Below are 19,496 nucleotides of genomic sequence, written 5' to 3'. Positions count from 1 at the left end.
ATTTGTCTACTGATGGACATCTAGGTTGTTTAGCCTCTACATATTTGTATTTTTAATAGTTTTTTTTTTTTTTCTCCTGTAGTTGACATCTAAACTTACTGCACTGTGGCCAGAAAAGATGTGTGAAATGATTTCAACTTTTTTTTTTTTTAATTTAACAAGGCTAGATTTATTGCCCAGGATGTGATGTATCCTGCAAAAGGTTACATGTGCACCTGAGAAACAGGTGAAATTCATTGTTTTGGGGTGTAAAGTCCTATGGATATTAATTAGGTCTAACTAGCCTATTGTATCATTTAAAGTTTGTGTTTCCTTGTTAATTTTGTTTAGTTTATCCATCCATAGGTGTGAGTGGGGTATTAAAGTCTCCCACTATTATTGCATTATTATTAATTTCCCCTTTCATACTTGTTAGCATTTCCTTACATATTGTGGTAATCCTATGTTGGGTGCATATATATTTATAATTGTTATATCTTCTTCTTAGAATGATTCTTTGATCATTATGCAGTGTCTTTCTTTGTCTCTTTTCACAGCCTTTACTTTAAAGTCTATTTTATCTGATATGAGTATTGCTACTCCTACTTTCTTTGGTCTCCATTTGCATGAAATATCTTTCCCTGCCCTTCACTTTCAGTCTGTATGTTCCCTTGTTTTGAAATGAGTCTCTATTAGACAGTATATACAGGGGTCTTGTTTTTTTACCCATTCAACCAGTCTTTGTCTTTTGGTTGGGGCTTTCAACCAATTTACATTTAAGGTAATTATTGATAAGTATGATCCAGTTGCCATTCACTTTATTGTTTTGGGTTCAAGTTTATACACCCTTTCTGTGTTTCCTGTCTAGAGAAGATCCTTTAGCATTTGTTGGAGAGCTGGTTTGGTGGTGCTGAATATGCTCAGCTTTTACATGTCTGTAAAATTTTGATTTCTCCTTCATATCTGAATGATATCCTTGCTGGGTACACTAATCTGGGTTGTAGGTTTTTCTCTTTCATCACTTTAAGTATGTCCTGACATTCCCTTCTGGCCTAAGGAATTTCCATTGAAAGATCAGCTGTTATCCTTATGGGAATCCACTTGTGTGTTATTTGTTGTCTTTCCCTTGCTGCTTTTAATATTTGTTCTTTGTGTTTGATCTTTGTTAATTTGATTAATATGTGTCTTGGGGTGTTTCACCTTGGGTTTATCCTGTTTGTGACTCTCTGGGTTTCTTGAACTGTGTGACTATTTCCTTCCCCATTTTAGGGAAGTGTTCAACTATTATCTCCTCAAGTATTTTCTCATGGTCTTTCTTTTTGTATTCTTCTTCTGGGACACCTATGATTCGATTGTTGGGGTGTTTAACATTGTTCCAGTGGTCTCTTAGGTTGTCCTCATTTCTTTTCTTTTTTTTTTCTTTTTTCCTCTCTGATTCATTCATTTTTACCATTCTATCTTCTACCTCACTAATCCTATCTTCTGCATCTGCTATTCTACTGTTGGTTCCCTCCAGAGTGTTTGTGATCTCATTAATTGCATTATTCATTATGTATTGACTCTTTTTTATTTCTTCGAGGTCTTTATTTCTTGCCATTCACCTACAATCTACAACCCAGATTGGTGTACCCAGCAAGGATATCATTCAGATATGAAGGAGAAATCAAAATTTTACAGACATGTAAAAGCTGAGAATTTTCAGCACCACCAAACCAGCTCGCCAACAAATGCTAAAGGATCTTCTCTAGACAGGAACTACAGAAAGGGTGTATAAACTTGAACCCAAAACAATAAAGTGAATGGCAACTGGATATTCTCGATCCTTGTCTCTAGTCTATTTATCTGTAACTCCATTTTGTTTTCAAGATTTTGGATCATTTTCACTATCATTATTCTGAATTCTTTCTCAGGTACATTCCCTATCTCTTCCTCTTTTGTTTGGTTTGGTGGGCATTTATCCTGTCCCTTTACCTTCTGAGTATTTCTCTGCCTTTTCATCTTGTTTATATTGCAGTGTTTGGGGTGGCCTTTCTGTACTCTGGCAGTTTGTGGTTCCTCTTTATGGTGGAGGTTCCTCACTGTGGGTGGGGTTGGACGGGTGGCTTGTCAAGGTTTCCTGGTTAGGGAAGCTCGTGTCAGTGTTCCAATAGGTGGAGCTGGATTTCTTCTCTCTGGAGTGCAGTGAAGTATCCAGTAGTGAGTTTTGAGATGTCAGTGGGTTTGGTGTGACATTGGGCAGCCTGCATATTGAAGCTCAGGACTATGTTCTTGTGTTGCTGGAGAATTTGCATGGTATGTCTTGCTCTGGTTCTTGTTGCCTCTTGCGTAGTGCTTGGTTTCATTGCAGGTATGGAGGCTTTTGATGAGCTCTTATTGATTAATGATCCCTGGAGTCAGGAGTTCTCTGGTGTTCTCAGGATTTGGACTTAAGCCTCCTGACTCTGGGTTTCAGTCTTATTCTTACAGTAGCCTCAAGACTTCTCCATCTATACCACACCAATGATAATACTCTAGGTTAATGATGAAAAGTTTCTCCACAGTGAGGGACACCCAGAGAGGTTCACAGAGTTCCATGGAAAAGAGAAGAGGGAGGAGGGAAATAAAGGTGACCAGGAGGAGAAGAGGGGGAATCAAAAGGGGAGAGAGAAATCTAGCCAGTAATCACTTCGCTATGTGCTCTACACAGTCTGGACTGCTCAGAGATGTTCACGGAGTTACACAGTGAAGAGAAGAGGGAGGAAGGAGACTGATGTGGCCAGGAGGAGAAAATAGGGAATCAAAAGGAGAGAGACAGATCCAGCCAGTAATCAGTTCCCAAAGTGTTCTCCATAGCCCGGAATACACAAAGAGATTCACAGAGTGGGTAGGGAAGAAAAGGGTGAGGGAGGAGATAGAGGCGACCTGGTGGATAAAAAGCAGAGTCCAAAGGGGGAGAGAGCAGTCAAGACAGTAATCTGGCTCCCAAGTAAAAATGGGTACTGAGGATTGGGGTCTTAAAGGTACACAATTGATAAGAAATACCAAAAAGCTAAGTATGGGGAGGGAGGTGGGAGAGGGGTTCAGGATAGGGAACACATGTACACCTGTGGCGGATGCATGTTGATATATGGCAATACCAATACAATATTGCAAAGTAAAAATAATAATAATAATAATAATAAAGCTCTGATGGTCAAAAAAAAATCTAGAATAGAGATTAGATTCTCAAAAATATGATATTACAAAACAAACCAAAGTCACAAAATTATAAAATATATATATAAGGTTTGCCTTAAAAATATGGGGTTTTTTTTGCAAGCTTATAAAAATAGTAGGTTATAAAATGAAAAATAAAGGAGTAATAGAGGGCTTTAATATTTAAAAAAATTAAAACATGATAATAGTAAAAATATATCTAGGAATTTCTCTGGAGCTGTTGTGGACAGTGTGGGGTCAATTCATTTTCAAATAGTTCCTTGATCTGGCTTATACTTCTTCTCAAGATCTATAGGCCCCTTCCTATGTAGTCGCTAACTACAGGGTTTTAATCTGTTGCACCTGTCCCTTTGAAAGGGGTTCCCTCTATTTATTTTAGCTTCTTCTGTTTACTGGTCTCTTCAGCATCTAATTTCTGCCCTGACACAAGGGGGCAATGGTAGTCAGTTTTTCAGGCTCACTTGTTCAGTCGTGCTGTCGGGAGGGAGCAACACTGCAAACCAATATCACTGGCGTGTGTGGGAAGTGCTCCCAGGGTTTCGGCCGCCCTGGGTTTGCCCCCACTCACCGCGTTGTGTGCTTTCATTCTACACTTCTCAGGCTCTATGTTGCTCTGCCAGGAACTATCTGAGGCAGGCCCTGGGTTGCTTACACTTCCCAGGTATAAGTTGCTCAGGTTCAGGTTCTCGGGTACTCCACAAAGGCGCAGACTTGGTTGGGCCTGAGTTTGGTGCACTTCCCAGGTCCGAGCAGCTCAAGTGACCAGGTCCTTGACAAGTGCAGTCACCCCCATGTAGTGGGTGCATCTTATAACCTCCTCTGTCCCAGCCACTCAGTTTTCTGAGTGTACAATGGATGTGACTTCTGAGGTGTGCCAGGTATCTCTTCTGGGGAGCTGATCTCTGCCTGTGACCCTCCTGGCAGATGTCGAACCTCCAGAATCCCTAGAAATCTTGGTTAGCATACACTTCACAGGTCTAAGTTGCTCAGATTCAGGTTCTCAGATACTCCACAAAGGCACAGCTTTGGTTGGGCCTGTGTTTGGTGCCCTTCCCAGATCTGAGCAGCTCAGGTGATCAGGTGCTTGGGGAGCGCAGTCACCTCCAGGTAGGGGGTGTGTCTTATCGCCTCCCCCATCCCAGCCACTTGGTTTTCTGAGTGTACAATGGACGCTCCTTCTCAGATGTGCCGGGTGTCTCTTCTGGGGAGCTGATCTCTGGCTGTGACCCTCCCAGCAGATGTCGACCCTCCAGAATCCCAAGTAGTCTTGGTTAGCAACAAAGCCTGCTTGCAGTTTGGTAGATGATGCCTCTCTGGGGCCGTGATTGCCCTCTTCTGGCTCTGGATGCCCCCACCTGCCTATCTCTGGCTGGGGATGGGCTGATCTGCAGTTGGCTAGCTGTGCACAGTCCTTTGTCCTGTGAGCCGGCCTGGCAGAGTCTTAGGTTAGGGCTTTTGGGGGGATAGTTCTCTCTCTCTCTCTCTCTTTTTTTTCTTTTTTTCCTGTCTCTCTCTTGCTATCCCACAGTCTGGGTTGCTATCTCACCTTAGTTCCCTCAGATTGCCCTCAGGGCATTCAGGCCCAAGCCTTACCCTAAGCAATGCAGCCTGCGCTTCCCTGTCCATCCCCTGCTTGCTAGTGGCAGATGTGAGCCTCTGGGCTGCTTCTCTGCTGGGAATTGCCATTGGCATGTAATCTGTGGGTTTAATTATTTATTTTTCCTCCTGGTTATTTTGCCCTCTGTGGTTCCAAGACTCACTACAGACCCGCCAGTGGCAGCGTTTCCTGGTGTTTGGAAACTTCTCTTTTTTTTAGGACTCCCTTCGTGGGACAGATCTCTGTGCCTACCTCTTTTGTCTCTTTTTTTATCTTTTATATTTTCTCCTACCTCCTTTCAAAGACAATGGGCTGCCTTTCTGGGTGCCTAATGTCCTCTGCCAATATTCAGAAAATGTTTTGTGGAATTTGCTCAGCGTTCAAATGTTCTTTCAGTGAATTTGTGGGGGAGAAATTGGTCTCCCCGTCCTATTCCTCTGCCATCTTAGGACTGCCTCCTTTCACTTCTTTTTCATTTATTTCTGCTCTGATCCTTATAATTTACTTCCATTTACTATTTTTGGCTTTTTGCTGTTGTTATTTTATCAGCTGATTCAGGTGTAGAGTTAGGTTGTCTATTTTATAATTTTCTTGTATCTTCAAGTAGGATTGTATTGTTATACACTTCCCTCTTAGAACTGCTTTGCTGCATCCCATAGGTTTTCTGTCATTGTGTTTTTGTTGTCATTTCTTTCTATGAATCTTTTGATTTCCCTTCTGATCTCTTCAGTAACCTCTTTATTATTTAGAAATGTATTGCTTATTATCCTTGTTTTTGTGTTTTTTTGCAGTTCTTTCCCTGTAATTGATATCTAGTCTTGTAGCATTGTGGTCAGAGAAATTGCTTGGTACGATTTCAATGTCCTGAAATTTACTGAGGCATGATTTGTGGCCCAAGCTGTGGTCTATCATGGAAAATGAATGTTCCATGTGCACTTGAGAAGAAAGTGTATTCTTCTGCATTTTTGGATGGAAAGTTATGAAGATATCAATTAATCCAAATGGCCTAATGTTTCATTTAAGGTTTGTATTTTCTTTTAGATTTTCTGTTTTTCATGCTCTGTCCATTGGTATAAGGAGAAGGTGTTAAAGCCACCTACTATTATTGTGCTATCTCGAGCTCCATTTTCATGTCTGTTAGTATTTGCCTCATGCAAGGAGGTATTTCTATGTTGGATACATAGATATTTACAGTTGTTATGTCTTCATTTTGGATTGATTCCTTGATCATTATGTAGAGTCCTTTTTTATCTCTTGCAATATTCTTTACTTTAAAGTGTATTATATCTGAAATGAGAAGTGCCACTCTAGCTTCTTTTGATTTCCATTTGCATGGGTATCACTTTCCATCCTTTTGCTTTCAACCTGTATGTGTCTCTAGGTTTGAAATGGGTCTCTTGTAGGCAGCAAATATATGGGTCTTGTTTCTGTATCCATTCATCAGGTCTATATCTTTTGGTTGGAGAATTTAGTTCATTTATATTTAAATTATTGATATATATGTTTCTATTGACATTTTCTTAATTGTTTTTGTAGGTCTTTCCTTTCTCTTTTGTTTATGACTTATGTAAGTCCCTTTAGTATTTGTTGTAATGCTGGATTGGTAGTCCTAAATTCTCTTACATTTTGCTTTTCTGTAATGTGTTTGATTTCTCCATCAGTTTTGAATGAGATCCTTATTAGATAGAGTAGACTTGATGCCATTTTTTTTTATCCTTTCAGTATTTTAAATATATCCTGACATCAACTTCTGGCTTGCAGAGTTTCTGCTGGCTTGCAGAAAGATTTGCTGTTATTTGTATAGGTTTTCCATTGTATGTTGCTTGTTTCTTTTCCCCTGATGCTTTTAATATTGTGTTTTATACTTTGTGCTTTTAATCTTTGTGTTTAATATCTGTTAGCTTGATTATTATGTGTCTCAACATCTTTCTCCTGGGGTTTATCCTGTATTAGACTCTGTGCTTCTTTTAGTTGATTGACTACTTACTTTCCCATGTTGAGGAAGTTTTCAACTATAATCTCCTCAAAAATGTTCTCAGTGCCTTTCTTTTTCTGTTCTTCTTCTGAGACCTCTATAACTCAAACATTGGTGAGTTTAATACTGTCATAGATTTCTTCTCATTCTTTTTCCTTTATTTTTCTCTTTACCAGTTGTTTCTGCCATTCTATCTTCTAGCTCACTTATCTGTTCTTCTGCCTCAGTTACTCTACTATTGGTTCCTTCTAGACTATTTTTAATTTCAGTAATGTGTTATTCCTATCTCTTTATTATTTATTCCTTATTTATTTATTCTTTATTTCTTCTATGTCCTTGGTAATTGCATTAATTGTGTTAATTGATTCTTGCATATTTTACATCCTATTTTTGAGGCTTTGGAACTTCTTTACTCTCATTATTCTGAATTATTTTTCAGGTAGTTTCCTTATTTCTTCCTTGTTTATTTGGTCTTGTGAGTTTCTACCTTGTTTCTTCATTTGTCCTATATTTCTGTGTCTTTTCCTTTTTTTTCTAACTTACTGCATTTGAAGTCTCTTTTTCCCAGACCTTAGGGATATATCCCTTCTTCCTTTGGTTTTTGCTCTCGGTGGGAAAGGTTGTTTCAGTGGTTTTTGTTGATTTCTTGTTAGGGGTGACATGACTCTCCATTGTAGTGGAGGAGGTGAGTTTTGTTTTCTTTTTTTTTTTTTTTTTTTTTTTTTTCTTTTTCCAGAAGGACATGGCTGTGTGAGGTGGTATATTTTGGAGTGTCTATCAGAATCCTGTCTGCTGATGATTGTTATTGTGCTTTTTTCTTGCCAGTTGATTGGGTAAGCTGTCCTGCAGTGTATATGCCATCGGCAGCTCGGTGATACAAGGCTCTGTGTACAATTCTAGGCCTTCATGGATTTTCTCAGTAATTAATTTCTGTGGGGGAGAGGGAGTGATTAGGAGCTCTCTAGCAGTCTTGGATCTTAGACTCAATGCTCCCACCTCAGTGGTTCAGTCTCAGGGACAATCTCCCATCCTGAAATTCTCCATCTCTTCTTTTCACTTTTAATGTCTTATCTTTTCTCTTACCTCCTTCCAGTGAGCTTATCTTACCCCGCTGGAAGCCTGGGGTCTTCTACTGTCTCCTAAAGTCTGCTTTGTAAGAGTTGTTCAATATCTCGATGAGTTTTTGGTGTATTTGTGGGGAAGCTGGTGATTTCCCCATCTTACTCCTCAGGCATCTTTTTTTGCTTCTTTTCATGTGTTGCTGTATTATATAATATTGTTTAGAATTCTATATAAAATATCCTGTGCATTTAAGAAGTCATATAACATTTTTTTAATGGCACAGTATTTAGAGACAGACTAATAAGAATTTAAGTTTTGGCATAACAATGGGATAGATGTTAGGTCTTTGGTGATATACTATGAGCTGTGTGGCTTTCATCTCATCTGTGAAATATCTACAATCAATATATTCCATATATGAGCTTCCCTTTCTATAGTCTTCTCTCATACTTTACTCAGGAAAGAATCCACCCGCAATGCAGGAGAACTGGGTTCAATTCCTGGGTTGGGAAGATCTCCTAGAGAAGGAAATGGCAACTCATTCTAGTATTCTTTACTGGTGAATCCCATGGACAGAGGACATTGGCATTGGACAGTCCATAGAGTTGCAAGAGTCAGACATGACTTAGCAATTAAACCACCACCATACCCAGTATTAAGGACCTTTGTGAAGATCACACATATTAATTATATAATATCTTGAAATGTAGTATAGGATAAGTATTCAGTTGTTACTAAAACTTAGTTTTACTTAATTTGATATCTTCTTAGGCAATAATCTTACCACTATGCATTCCAGGGGCTACAAACTTCAAGGGAAACTAGAAATTAATCCTTACTAGGGAGTCATATCTCCAGAGATATATTGTGATTTCCTAACACTAAAATGTTGAGTTTTAAGCCAACTTTTTCACTCTGCTCTTTAACCCTCATCAAGAGGCTTTTTAGTTCTTCACTTTCTGCCATAAGGGTGGTGTCATCTGCATATCTGAGGTTATTGATATTTCTCCCAGCAATCTTGATTCCAGCTTGTGCTTCTTCCAGCCCAGCATTTCTCATGATGTACACTGCATATAATTTAAATAAATAGGGTGACAATATACAGCCTTGATGTACTCCTTTTCCTATTTGGAACCAGTCTGTTGTTCCATGTCCAGTTCTAACTGTTGCTTCCTGACCTGCATACAAATTTCACAAGAGGCAGATCAGGTGGTCTGGTATTCCCATCTCTTTCAGAATTTTCCACAGTTTATTGTGATCCACACAGTTAAAGGCTTTGGCATAGTCAATAAAGCAGAAGTAGATGTTATCTGGAACTCTCTTGCTTTTTTGACGATCCAGCAGACGTTGGCAATTTGATCTCTGGTTCCTTTGCCTTTTCTAAAACCAGCTGGAACATCTGGAATTTCACGGTTCAAGTATTGCTGAAGCCTGGCTTGGAGAATTTTGAGCATTACTTTACTAGCATGTGAGATGAGTGCAATTGTGTGGTAGTTTGAGCATTCTTTGGCATTGCCTTTCTTTGGGATTGGAATAAAAACTGAGCTTTTCCAGTCCTGTGGCCACTGCTGATTTTTCCAAATTCGCTGGCATATTGAGTGCAGCACTTTCATAGCATCATATTTCAGGATTTGAAATAGCTCAACTGGAATTCCATCACCTCCATTAGCTTTGTTTGTGGTGATGCTTTCTAAGGCCCACTTGATTTCACATTCCAGAATGTCTGGCTCTAGGTCAGTGATTACACCATCATGATTATCTGGGTGGTGAGGATGGGGAAACAGTGGAAATAGTGTCAGAGTTTATTTTGGGGGCTCCAAAATCGCTGCAGATGGTGACTGCAGCCATGAAATTAAAAGACACTTACTCCTTGGAAGGAAAGTTATGACCAACATAGATAACATGTTGAAAATCAGAGACATTACTTTGCCAACAAAGATCTGTCTAGTCAAGGCTTTGGTTTTTCCAGTGGTCATGTATGGATGTGAGATTTGGACTGTGAAGAAAGCTGAGCACTGAAGAATTGATGCTTTTGAACTGTGGTTTTGGAGAAGACTCTTGAGAGTCCCTTGGACTGCAGGGAGATCTAACCCATCCATTCTGAAAGAGATCAGCTCTGGGATTTCTTTGGAAGGAATTATGCTAAAGCTGAAGCTCCGGTACTTTGGCCACCTCATTCGAAGAGTTGTCTCATTGGAAAAGACTCTGATGCTGGGAGGGATTGGGGGCAGGAGGAGAAGGGGGCGACACAGGATGAGATGGCTGGATGGCATCACTGACTCGATGGACTTGAGTCTGAGTGAACTCTGGGAGTTGGTGATGGACAGGGAGGCCTGGCGTGCTGCGATCATGGAGTGGCAGAGTCGGACATGACTGAGCAACTGAACTGAACTGAACTGAACACTAAAATAAAGAAGAATGTAGTGGAGAATGTATTAGGAAATCACACACATAATTCTACAAATTACTTCATTAGAAAATGAACTCTTATTTCAAAGCAGTTTTAGGTTCACAGCAAATTTGAGAAGAAAATACAGAGTTTGTAAACTCCCCACCACACACACACACACACACACACACACACAGACACACAGACACACACACACACACACACACACATATTGAGGTTTGTTTTAAGGAAGTGGCTCATGTGATTGTGAATACTGGTAGGCCTGACCTGCAGGGTAGGTGGCAGCCTGGAAAATCCAAGAAGGTTGTGTGTTGTAGTTTTGTGCTTTGGAAGTTTTGAGAAGCAGAGTTCTTTTTCCTGGAAGGAGCTCAGTGTTTTCTTTTAAAACTTGCAACAGAATGGATGAAGTTATGAAAGGTAATTTACTTTATTCAAAGTCTGTGATTAAATGTTAATTATATCTTTAAGATGCCTTCAGAGAAACAGACAAACTGATTTGACCAAGCATCTGAATACTATAACCCGGCCAAGTTGATTCAAAATTAACCACCATATAAAATATCCAAGGTGAACTTGGATATTTAGTTCAGGAGATGCCAAACTAATTGTGGAAGATTCATCTAATTTCTTCTTGCTTCTTGCAATAAAATATATGCGATAAGTTGTAAGTTGAAGAATGAATCATCAGCCATTAAGGAGTCAGTAGGGGATAATTTGAAATTTCCCAGCCTACCCCAGGAGTGTACTCACTAATCAAGTCGGTAGTGAGGAGAAACCATCCTTTGCTTAAAAGTTTAGGCATGTGACTTGTTGTTGTTCAGTTGCTCAGTCATGTCAGACTCTTTGTGACCCCATGGACTGTAGCATGCCAGGCTTCCCTGTCCTTCACTATTTTCCAGAGTTTGCTCAAACTCATGCCCACTGAGTCAGAGATACCATCCAACCATCTCGTCCTCTGTCATCCACTTCTCCTCCTGCCTTCAATTTTTTCCAGCATCAGGGTCTTTTCTAATGAGTCAGTTCTTTGCATCAGGTGGCCAAAACACTGGAACTTCAATTTCAACATCAGTACTTCCAATGAATATTCGGGGTTGATTTCTTTTAGGATTGACTGATTTGATCTCCTGACGGGCCAAGGGACTCTCAAGAGTCTTCTCCAGCAAAGTGTTCAAAGGCATCCAATCGTCAGCGCTCAGCCTTTTTTATTGCCCACCTCTCACATCTGCATATGCCACTGGGAAAAAACAGCATTGACCATACAGAATTTTGTCAGCAAAGTCATGTCCCTGTTTTTTAATATGCTGTCTAGGTTTGTTATTTTTCTTCCAAGGAACAAGCATCTTTTAACTTGATGTGAAATTAAATAGCTTGCTTTCAAGGAGCAAGTGTCTTTTAATGTGACTTGAAATCCAATCATCTCAGCCCAGATGGCGCTCAGTTCAGTCACTCACGTGTGCCTGACTCATTGCGTCCCCATGGACTGCAGCATGCCAGGTGGAGCCAGTGGTAAGGAACCTGCATGACAATGCAGGAGACTTAAAAGATGGGCGTTTATTTCCTGGGTTGGGAAAATCCCCTGGGAAAGGAAATCACAACCCACTCCAGTATTGTTGCTTAGAGAACCCCATATACAGAGGACCCGGTCAGGCTACAATCCCTGAGGTCACAGAGAGTCGGACATGACTGAAGCGACTTAGCCAGAAATAGAGATGCTGTTATTCAGGGACAATCTGTGTTTTATCCATATAGCTGAAAACTTCTATGTATTAAAGCACAAGAGACTGACAAGGTTTTTGAGAACTATATACTAGCAGAAATGCGTTCAGCCTGGGCTGAAAGGGACAGGCATCAAACACATAAAGGAGAATGCCTCAAAAGATAGACCCTGCTAAAAGAGGCATGGGATAACAGGGCCTCTCCCAGCTAAGAAAGTAGGCTAGCCTCTCTGGTGGGTTGAAAGTTTGGGGCTTTCTCCCATGGGCATTTTTTTTTTTTTTTTCATAGAGAAGTGTTTTCTCTATTGGGATCTAATGAGATTTCTCCTCATGGTTTTAAGACTTCTCTGTCTCCATTTTTGAATGGTAATGTCTATCCTATGTATTAACACTGCACTTTGAAAGTGTATTGCTTGTTTTCTGGTTCATAGGGGCATGCATGAATAGGAATTTTGCCCAAGGATGCATAAAAACAGCCTCATCCATAACTTATTTAGAAGATATTTAAGTAAAATTTGGAACTTAAAGTTGATGCTGAAAAGCGTGAAAACCTTGGGAGATGTTGGGATTGGGTGAATATATTTGACACTTGGGAAAGATAGGAAGCTGAAAGGCTGCAATGTTCACTGTTATGTGTCGAACAGTATCCTCAAAAGAGTTTTTAGAATCCTTACAGCCAAGACCTAAAAGTCTTACTTTATCTGGAATTAGGTATCTAACAGATGTAATCAAGTTAAGATGCAACCATTTTGGTGGGCTTCAATCAAATATCACTGATGTCTTTTAAGAAGAAAAAAATACAGGTAAAGACAAAGACACACAGAGAAAATATTTTGTGGCCAGAGAAGCAGCAGTTAGACTAATGCAGCTGCAAGCCAAAAACCAGCAAGGACTGAAGGCCACTCCCAGAAGCTACAAAGAAGTAAAGTACATTCTACTGATTCTCAGAGAGAGCATGGAATAAAGAAGAACAAACTGAAGCAAAAGGAAGCAAGTGCTATTGTTGGTGTTCCAGGGGCCCCAATCCCATGTATAAGGGCTCCACGCCAAGGACCTCTTCTAATCCTAATCACCATCCAAAGGCCTACCTCAATTCTATCACGTTAGAAGGTTTAATTTCAAAATGCAGATTCTGGAGGACTCACTCCATCTTCTTTCCAAAGTTAATAGCTCTTCAAGAAAGAGTTAACTGCAATTCTCTTTATGTGTATTGATATATTTACTGTGCTGTCATGTGTTACCTGAATTCAGGTCATGAATCGGTTAGATTTGTACTTAATGAAGATTTCAAGTGTATATTTGAAGATTATATATTTGAAGATTTCAAATGATGATATACTAATATTGGAAACTGAGGGATAAATCTCAATAATTTTACCTCTAGTAGTGAAACATATGACTAACAGAGTTGGCTGATAAGAACAAAGGTCTATCCACCCACCAGTTGAGTGACACTTAGATTATTCCCAGGTTGTAGCTGTTCTTTGCAGAAAAGGCAAAACTACAATCATGGAAGCCATAATGATGGTTCAAAAAAAAAAAAAAAATGTATATCTTTAACTGAGTCACTTTGCAATGCATCTGATACTACACATTATGAATCAACTATGCTCCAATAAAATTTGTTTTTAAAATAAAAAAATGAGTCAGATTTGTTCACGATTCTCATATTTGCATGTAATGATCCATGCATAGTACATACTCATCTCATTTTTAGCTTAGAAAAACATAACCTTTCACTGAAAATGAAAAAATAATTTGTGTTCTCACTGTCCAGGTTACTTCCTTAGACTCTCTATTCATTATTTTTTCCAGACTTGCATCTTGTATGTAATCCTTTTTCCCCTGGTGTTTCACATTGCAGACTTACAAAATATGTCTAGATTCTCCTCTCTAGTACTTATTTAAGGTGCCAGATCATAGTCTATTCTCTAGTACCTCAAGTGATGATGCTTTCATTTAACTTCATCTCCTAGAGGTACATATTTATAGATATATATATTTTTTTTTCACTCTGTGTTTTCCAAAAATATTAGATATCTTAGTACAATTAAGAAAAGACTAAAAAGAAAATTGTATCAAATTTTATTTATAACTGGCCTTCTGAAATACTGGGACAATTGTAAAACAATTCCACTGTTTTACCTCCCACCCCTGCACACCAGATTCATGCAAAATAAGCTAGACTTCACAGCTCTTTCTCGACTTCTTTAAAAACAAAACCTTCAAATATGCTTAGTCAAAGGCCATCACAGCTTGGAAATTAATACTCCTCACTCAGTGTAAGCATATAAATTTGGATGAATATGAATCAAATTTAAATCTCCTATTCCCTAGCTTACTTTCAATAACCAGGACTACACTGATAAAAGATATGATGCTTTTCTTATCTTTATAGTAGATTTAACCAAAACCACTAATTATGTGTGTGTGTGTGTGTGTGTGTATATATATACACATGTATTTACACAAGGGGTTCTAAGTAACTATAAAAAAGAATGAATTTTTGCCATTTTATACAACATGATTGGACTTGGAAGGTATTATTCTTTGTGAAATTTGTCATACAGAGAAATACAAGAACCATATGATATCACTTATATGTGGAACAAAAAAAATTTATTGAAAGAGACACGTGTACCCCAATGTTCATCGCAGCACTATTTATAATAGCCAGGACATGGAAGCAACCTAGATGCCCATCAGCAGATGAATGGATAAGAAAGCAGTGGAACTATACACAATGGAGTATTACTCAGCCATTAAAAAGAATACATTTGAATCAGTTCTAATGAGGTGGATGAAACTGGAGCTGATTATACAAAGTGAAGTAAGCCAGAAATAAAAACACCAATACAGTTTACTAACGCATATATATGGAATTTAGAAATATGGTAATGTTAACCCTGTATGTGAGATAGCAAAAGAGACAGAGATGTATAGAACAGTCTTTTGGACTCTGTGGGAGAGGGAGAGGGTGGGATGATTTGGGAGAATGGCACTGAAACATGTATAATATCATATAAGAAAGGAATCACCAGTCCAGGTTCAATGCAGGATACAGGATGCTTGGGGCTGGTGCACTGGGATTACCCAGAGTGATGGTACGGGGAGGGAGGTGGGAGGAGGGTTCAGGATGGGGAACACGTGTACACCTGTGGCAGATTCATGTTGTTGTATGGGAAAACCAATACAATATTGTAAAGTAATTAGCATCCAATTAAAATAAATAAATTTATATTTTTAAAAAATTTTTAAAATGAATGAATATAATAAAACAGCAAGAGACTCACAGATACAGATAACCAGCAAGTGGCTGCCAGTGGGGAGAAGGAAGCAGGGAGGAACAATAGGCGTATTTGATTAAGAGGTATTATGTATAAAATAAAGAATCTCCAAGGACATACCATACAACACAGGAAGCATAACCAATATTTTACAATAACTCTAAATACAGTACAGTGTTTAAAACTTGTGGATCTCTGTTTTATACTTGTGAAACTTGTAAATCAACTATATGTCAACTACAAATTATTTAAAACCAAATTATTCTAAAGATTTGCTAAAACTGTTTAGGTAAAGTTGATTATGAACAGAGTCTATAAATTAACACTCATCTTTACACAGAATGGCAATAAATGCAGAAAAATGATAGAACTGATCTTTAAAAATCATCATTTTCTAGACAACAGTGAAATAACTGTTTGCAGCCTTGATCATAAATAGATTCTACAATGATTAATTGAAAAATTTGGAGAAATAATATCTAGAAAAATGTTAACATTTACAGCAAAGATAACTTATCAACTGTAACAATTTCATTTAAGAGTGAGAAAAACAGCTGTTACCAGCAATTCAGATTTACATCAATTAGCACCAATGGTGATGGCCATGCTTCTTAGACTAAGAAGGTCACTTGACTTGATGCAGTACAAAGTAATAAGATATCACCTTAAATATTGTAGCTTGATTATTTAAATCTATTTTAATAATAACATTTTTATGATATTTAGAAATTTAAAATGTTTATAGTTAACTGATTTAACCTTAATATGCTGTTTAAAATGTATGAACATAAACATCACCTTTCAGACTGGTGGTGAATGTTTCTAAAATGCTCTGTACCAGCAAAATGAAGAAAATGTTACTAGACCTGGAGTTTATTACCAAATTGATCTCTAAAGCTCCTCTTGTGTCACTTTGCATATTTCTTTTAGAAAATATTTTGAGATTCAAAGTTGATATACACTAAAGACAGAAAAATTCAAGAATACATGTAAGTAAAAAGAAGTGAAACACCTTTTACACCTATTATCTGTGAATTCAACTCTAGCTATACTAGATAGTTTCTTACATTTCTTGCCAATATTTTTCTATAAAAATTTATTCACTGTTTAAAACAGAGTGTCTTACGTGTGTGTGTATATTTAATGTTGAATTTTTTAATCACTTATATTCCGTGTTATAGTAGTTATGCAATGTGATTCTCATTGTTCTTTATTTGAATTATGTGTACTTTGATAAGCATCTTGTAAAATATTATGAGATCCAACCAGTCCAGCCTAAAGAAAATCAGTCCTGAATGTTCATTGGTAGGACTGATACTGAAGCTGGAACTCCAATATACTGGCCACCTGATGTGAAGAGCTGACTCCTTTGAAAAGACCCTGACGCAGGGAAAGATTGGAAGGAGGAGAAGGGGACGACAGAGGATGAGATGGTTGGATGGCATCACTGACTCAATGGACATGGGTTTGAGTAAGCTCCGGGAGTTGCTTATGGACAGGGAGGCCTGGGAGTGCTGCAGTGCATGGGGTCGCAAAGACTCGGACATGATTGTGTGACTGAACTGTACTGAAATATTATGTATCTCATCATTTATGGTTTATTCATCTATTGATAGATGAGCAAAAGTAAGAAAAACTACTTATATTTAATTCCTGACATAAGTATAACATCAAACATATAAAAGCAAACTATGTCATACTTATGTCAGGAATTAAATATAAGTAGTTTATCTTACTTTTGCTCATCTATTTTGAATGTTTTCCATTTCTTTCCACACTTTTTCCCCATGTCTTCTAAAACAGAGTTTCAGAAACCCTCAGAAGTAATGGAGAAAGCTTTAAGAAAGTTAGGAAACTGATGGATGGAAGGAGGCATGGAAGTGATTGAATCTAATTTCTTGCTATAAATGTTTCATGAACAGGACACATACATTTTGATTTGCCAAGTTTAATGAGGTACTTTTAAGAAGTGATTCATTGGACCCATCTCTCAATTACATTGTCCCCATAATATTTAACACAAATCTGATTTATGATTCAAGAAGCGTTAAAAAATACTTGAGAAAATAAACAGAATTGAATTAATAGGGAAAAAATCTGAATACATGTATATACTTCAGTTTTACAACTGCATGTAGTCAATGTTTTATCCACATCGAGGATATACCACATTTCCTTCCCGACAAGTTGTTCGAAATGTATGTTTTGGTGTCAGTTGACGATAACCATATTGACACATAAATTCAATGGTATCCTCTGTTTTAGAGTAAAGTTTTTTCTCGTATTTCCATCTTAACTGTATGTGATGTTTTCTCATTGTTTCTTCTGAAATTAAACATGCCTCTAAAATTAAAGAAAATAAACATAAACTGTGAGTAATATGCAAATACTTTCAACAGAATTTCAGGGTTTCAAGAACTTTGGCAAAAATCTTCCTCAAACATTTTCCAACCAATACACTGAAAATGTATAATGTAGGTTTCATCATATTTAAAAAAATTAATGATATAAGAACGAGATACTTTGTTTAGTGTAATCATTAAATGTTATAAGATAAGATTCATAATGTCAGTTATCAAATGAAGAGTTTTCATAAAGGAGCCATTGTTGCTTGAACATGAAATTTTCTAACTTTATTTCTATATACAGAGATTAATCCTTGGTGTGCAAGCATTAACTGGTTGTTATTTAATCCATAAAAAACTCTATTAAAAACAGTTAAACATTATGCTGTGTACAAGGGTTATCCCAGGATCCAAGAGAAGTTTAAAGCATTTACCTAAGCATTTTGGTGGTTGTGTCCACTCTCCATTTCGACATACTACGTTTTTGTTTCCCCGAAGTTCATAGTAGGCCTGACACCGGTACTCAACACTCATTCCTGAAGGATATGCTGATTGCAGGAGTGAGGTAATGTCTCCATTGTCTATTGGTGGAGGAGGCCCACATTTTCCTTGAGAGTCTAAAAAATAATAGCGTTTGATTTATTCAAAGACAACTCCTACAGTTTTAAACAAATAAAAACGCAGCCAAATATGTCATATCAAAACTTAAGATTTTTGATGACAGAAATTATTTACAGAAGGAATTTTAATCACTTAATCAGAAATACACATTTTAAGACCTTATTTTACCACCATGGAAGCACATATAGTACTTTAACCAATATGTCTGCTTTACAGTGTCCTGATGTTCAAACATGTTTTCTTTCAGAGTATATGCTGGGAAGATGGATAGCTAAGATAAAAAAAATTTTACTCTTTTATACAGCATGTTGCAGTGTCTGTGAAAGGAAACTTTGGCTTCCATTTCTGGACAAGATGAGGTAAAAATATTTGTGCTTATAGCATCTGCTAAGTATTCCTTCTGCCAAATAAAGGTCCTGAACATATTATAAAAACCAACACAGAAGACTGTGAAACAGGTATAAGTCAATCTGCTTAGGGACCTTGGGATTCAAAGAGTTACACTGAAGAGAGTCCTTGGGGTTTTCATTTTGCCTTCTCTGTACCCTGAATGGGCCACTGAGACAGCAACCCAAAATAATACAAGTTCAGAAAGAAAAAAAGTCTCATGAAGCAGTTGATCTCTTTAAGAAAAGGCCCAGAAAAGAGTAGCCTAACAAGATACAAACAGTTTTCACAATACTGAATTAGTCTAGAAATACTACACTAAGTGTGCACACTAAGTTCTTGTGTGCACCAGGACCCAGAGACCCCATAGAGACTAAGCCAGAATTGTGTCTGAGTGTCTCCTGTAGAAGTACGGGTGGCAGTGCACTGCTAGAGGGGCAGGGGCTCTGGGTGCAGTAGACCTGGGTATTGCATAAGCCCTCTTGGAGGAGGGTGCAATTAACCACACCACAGAGCCACCAGAACCTACACAGGACTGCAGAAACAGACTCTTAGAGGGCACAAACAAAACCATGTGCACAAAAGAATCCAGGAAAAAGAAGCAATGACTCCAAAAGAGACTGACCCAGACTTGCCCGTCCATGTCCAGGAGTCTTCAGCAGAGGCATGGGTTAGCACTGGCCTGCTGCAGGTTTGGGGGAATTGAGTCCAGCAGTGCATGCATAAGACCTTTTGAATTAGGTCACCAATATCTTCCTTATCTCCACCATTGTTTGGCCACAGGTCAAAAACCAGGGAGTGACTATGACCCCACCCATCAACAGAAAATTGAACTAAAGATTTACTGAGCATGGCCCCTTCCATCAGATCAAGACCCAGTTTCACCCTGAGTCAGTCTCTCTCATCAGGAAGCTTCCATAACC

At 38.2% G+C, this 19,496-nt stretch overlaps 2 protein-coding genes across 10 annotated transcripts in view; both read right to left on the bottom strand.

Annotated features, from left to right (window-relative positions):
- The window catches only part of CFH (complement factor H), a 482,162-nt gene that overhangs the window by 188,810 nt on the left and 273,856 nt on the right, over positions 1-19,496 (bottom strand). The window lies entirely within an intron of this gene.
- The window catches only part of LOC123327556 (complement factor H-like), a 43,551-nt gene continuing 39,325 nt past the window's right edge, over positions 15,271-19,496 (bottom strand). For 4 of the 5 annotated variants that reach the window (XM_044943238.2, XM_044943240.2, XM_044943241.2 and 1 more), the window contains 2 exons: positions 18,000-18,182; positions 17,153-17,563 (listed from right to left, as the gene is read on the bottom strand). In XM_044943238.2, coding sequence (XP_044799173.2) covers positions 17,367-17,563; positions 18,000-18,182 — 380 coding nt within the window. In that variant the 3' untranslated portion in view covers positions 17,153-17,366. Of the gene's footprint in view, positions 16,182-17,152; positions 17,564-17,999; positions 18,183-19,496 lie in introns of those variants that run through there. The other variant, XM_045165770.1, reaches the window with a different exon arrangement.

The sequence above is a fragment of the Bubalus bubalis genome, chromosome 5, assembly GCF_019923935.1.
Source record: "Bubalus bubalis isolate 160015118507 breed Murrah chromosome 5, NDDB_SH_1, whole genome shotgun sequence".
Classification (NCBI taxonomy): Eukaryota; Metazoa; Chordata; class Mammalia; order Artiodactyla; family Bovidae; genus Bubalus; species Bubalus bubalis.
Note: the sequence above shows the minus strand (reverse complement) of the source record. Positions and strands in the feature narration are given on the sequence as shown.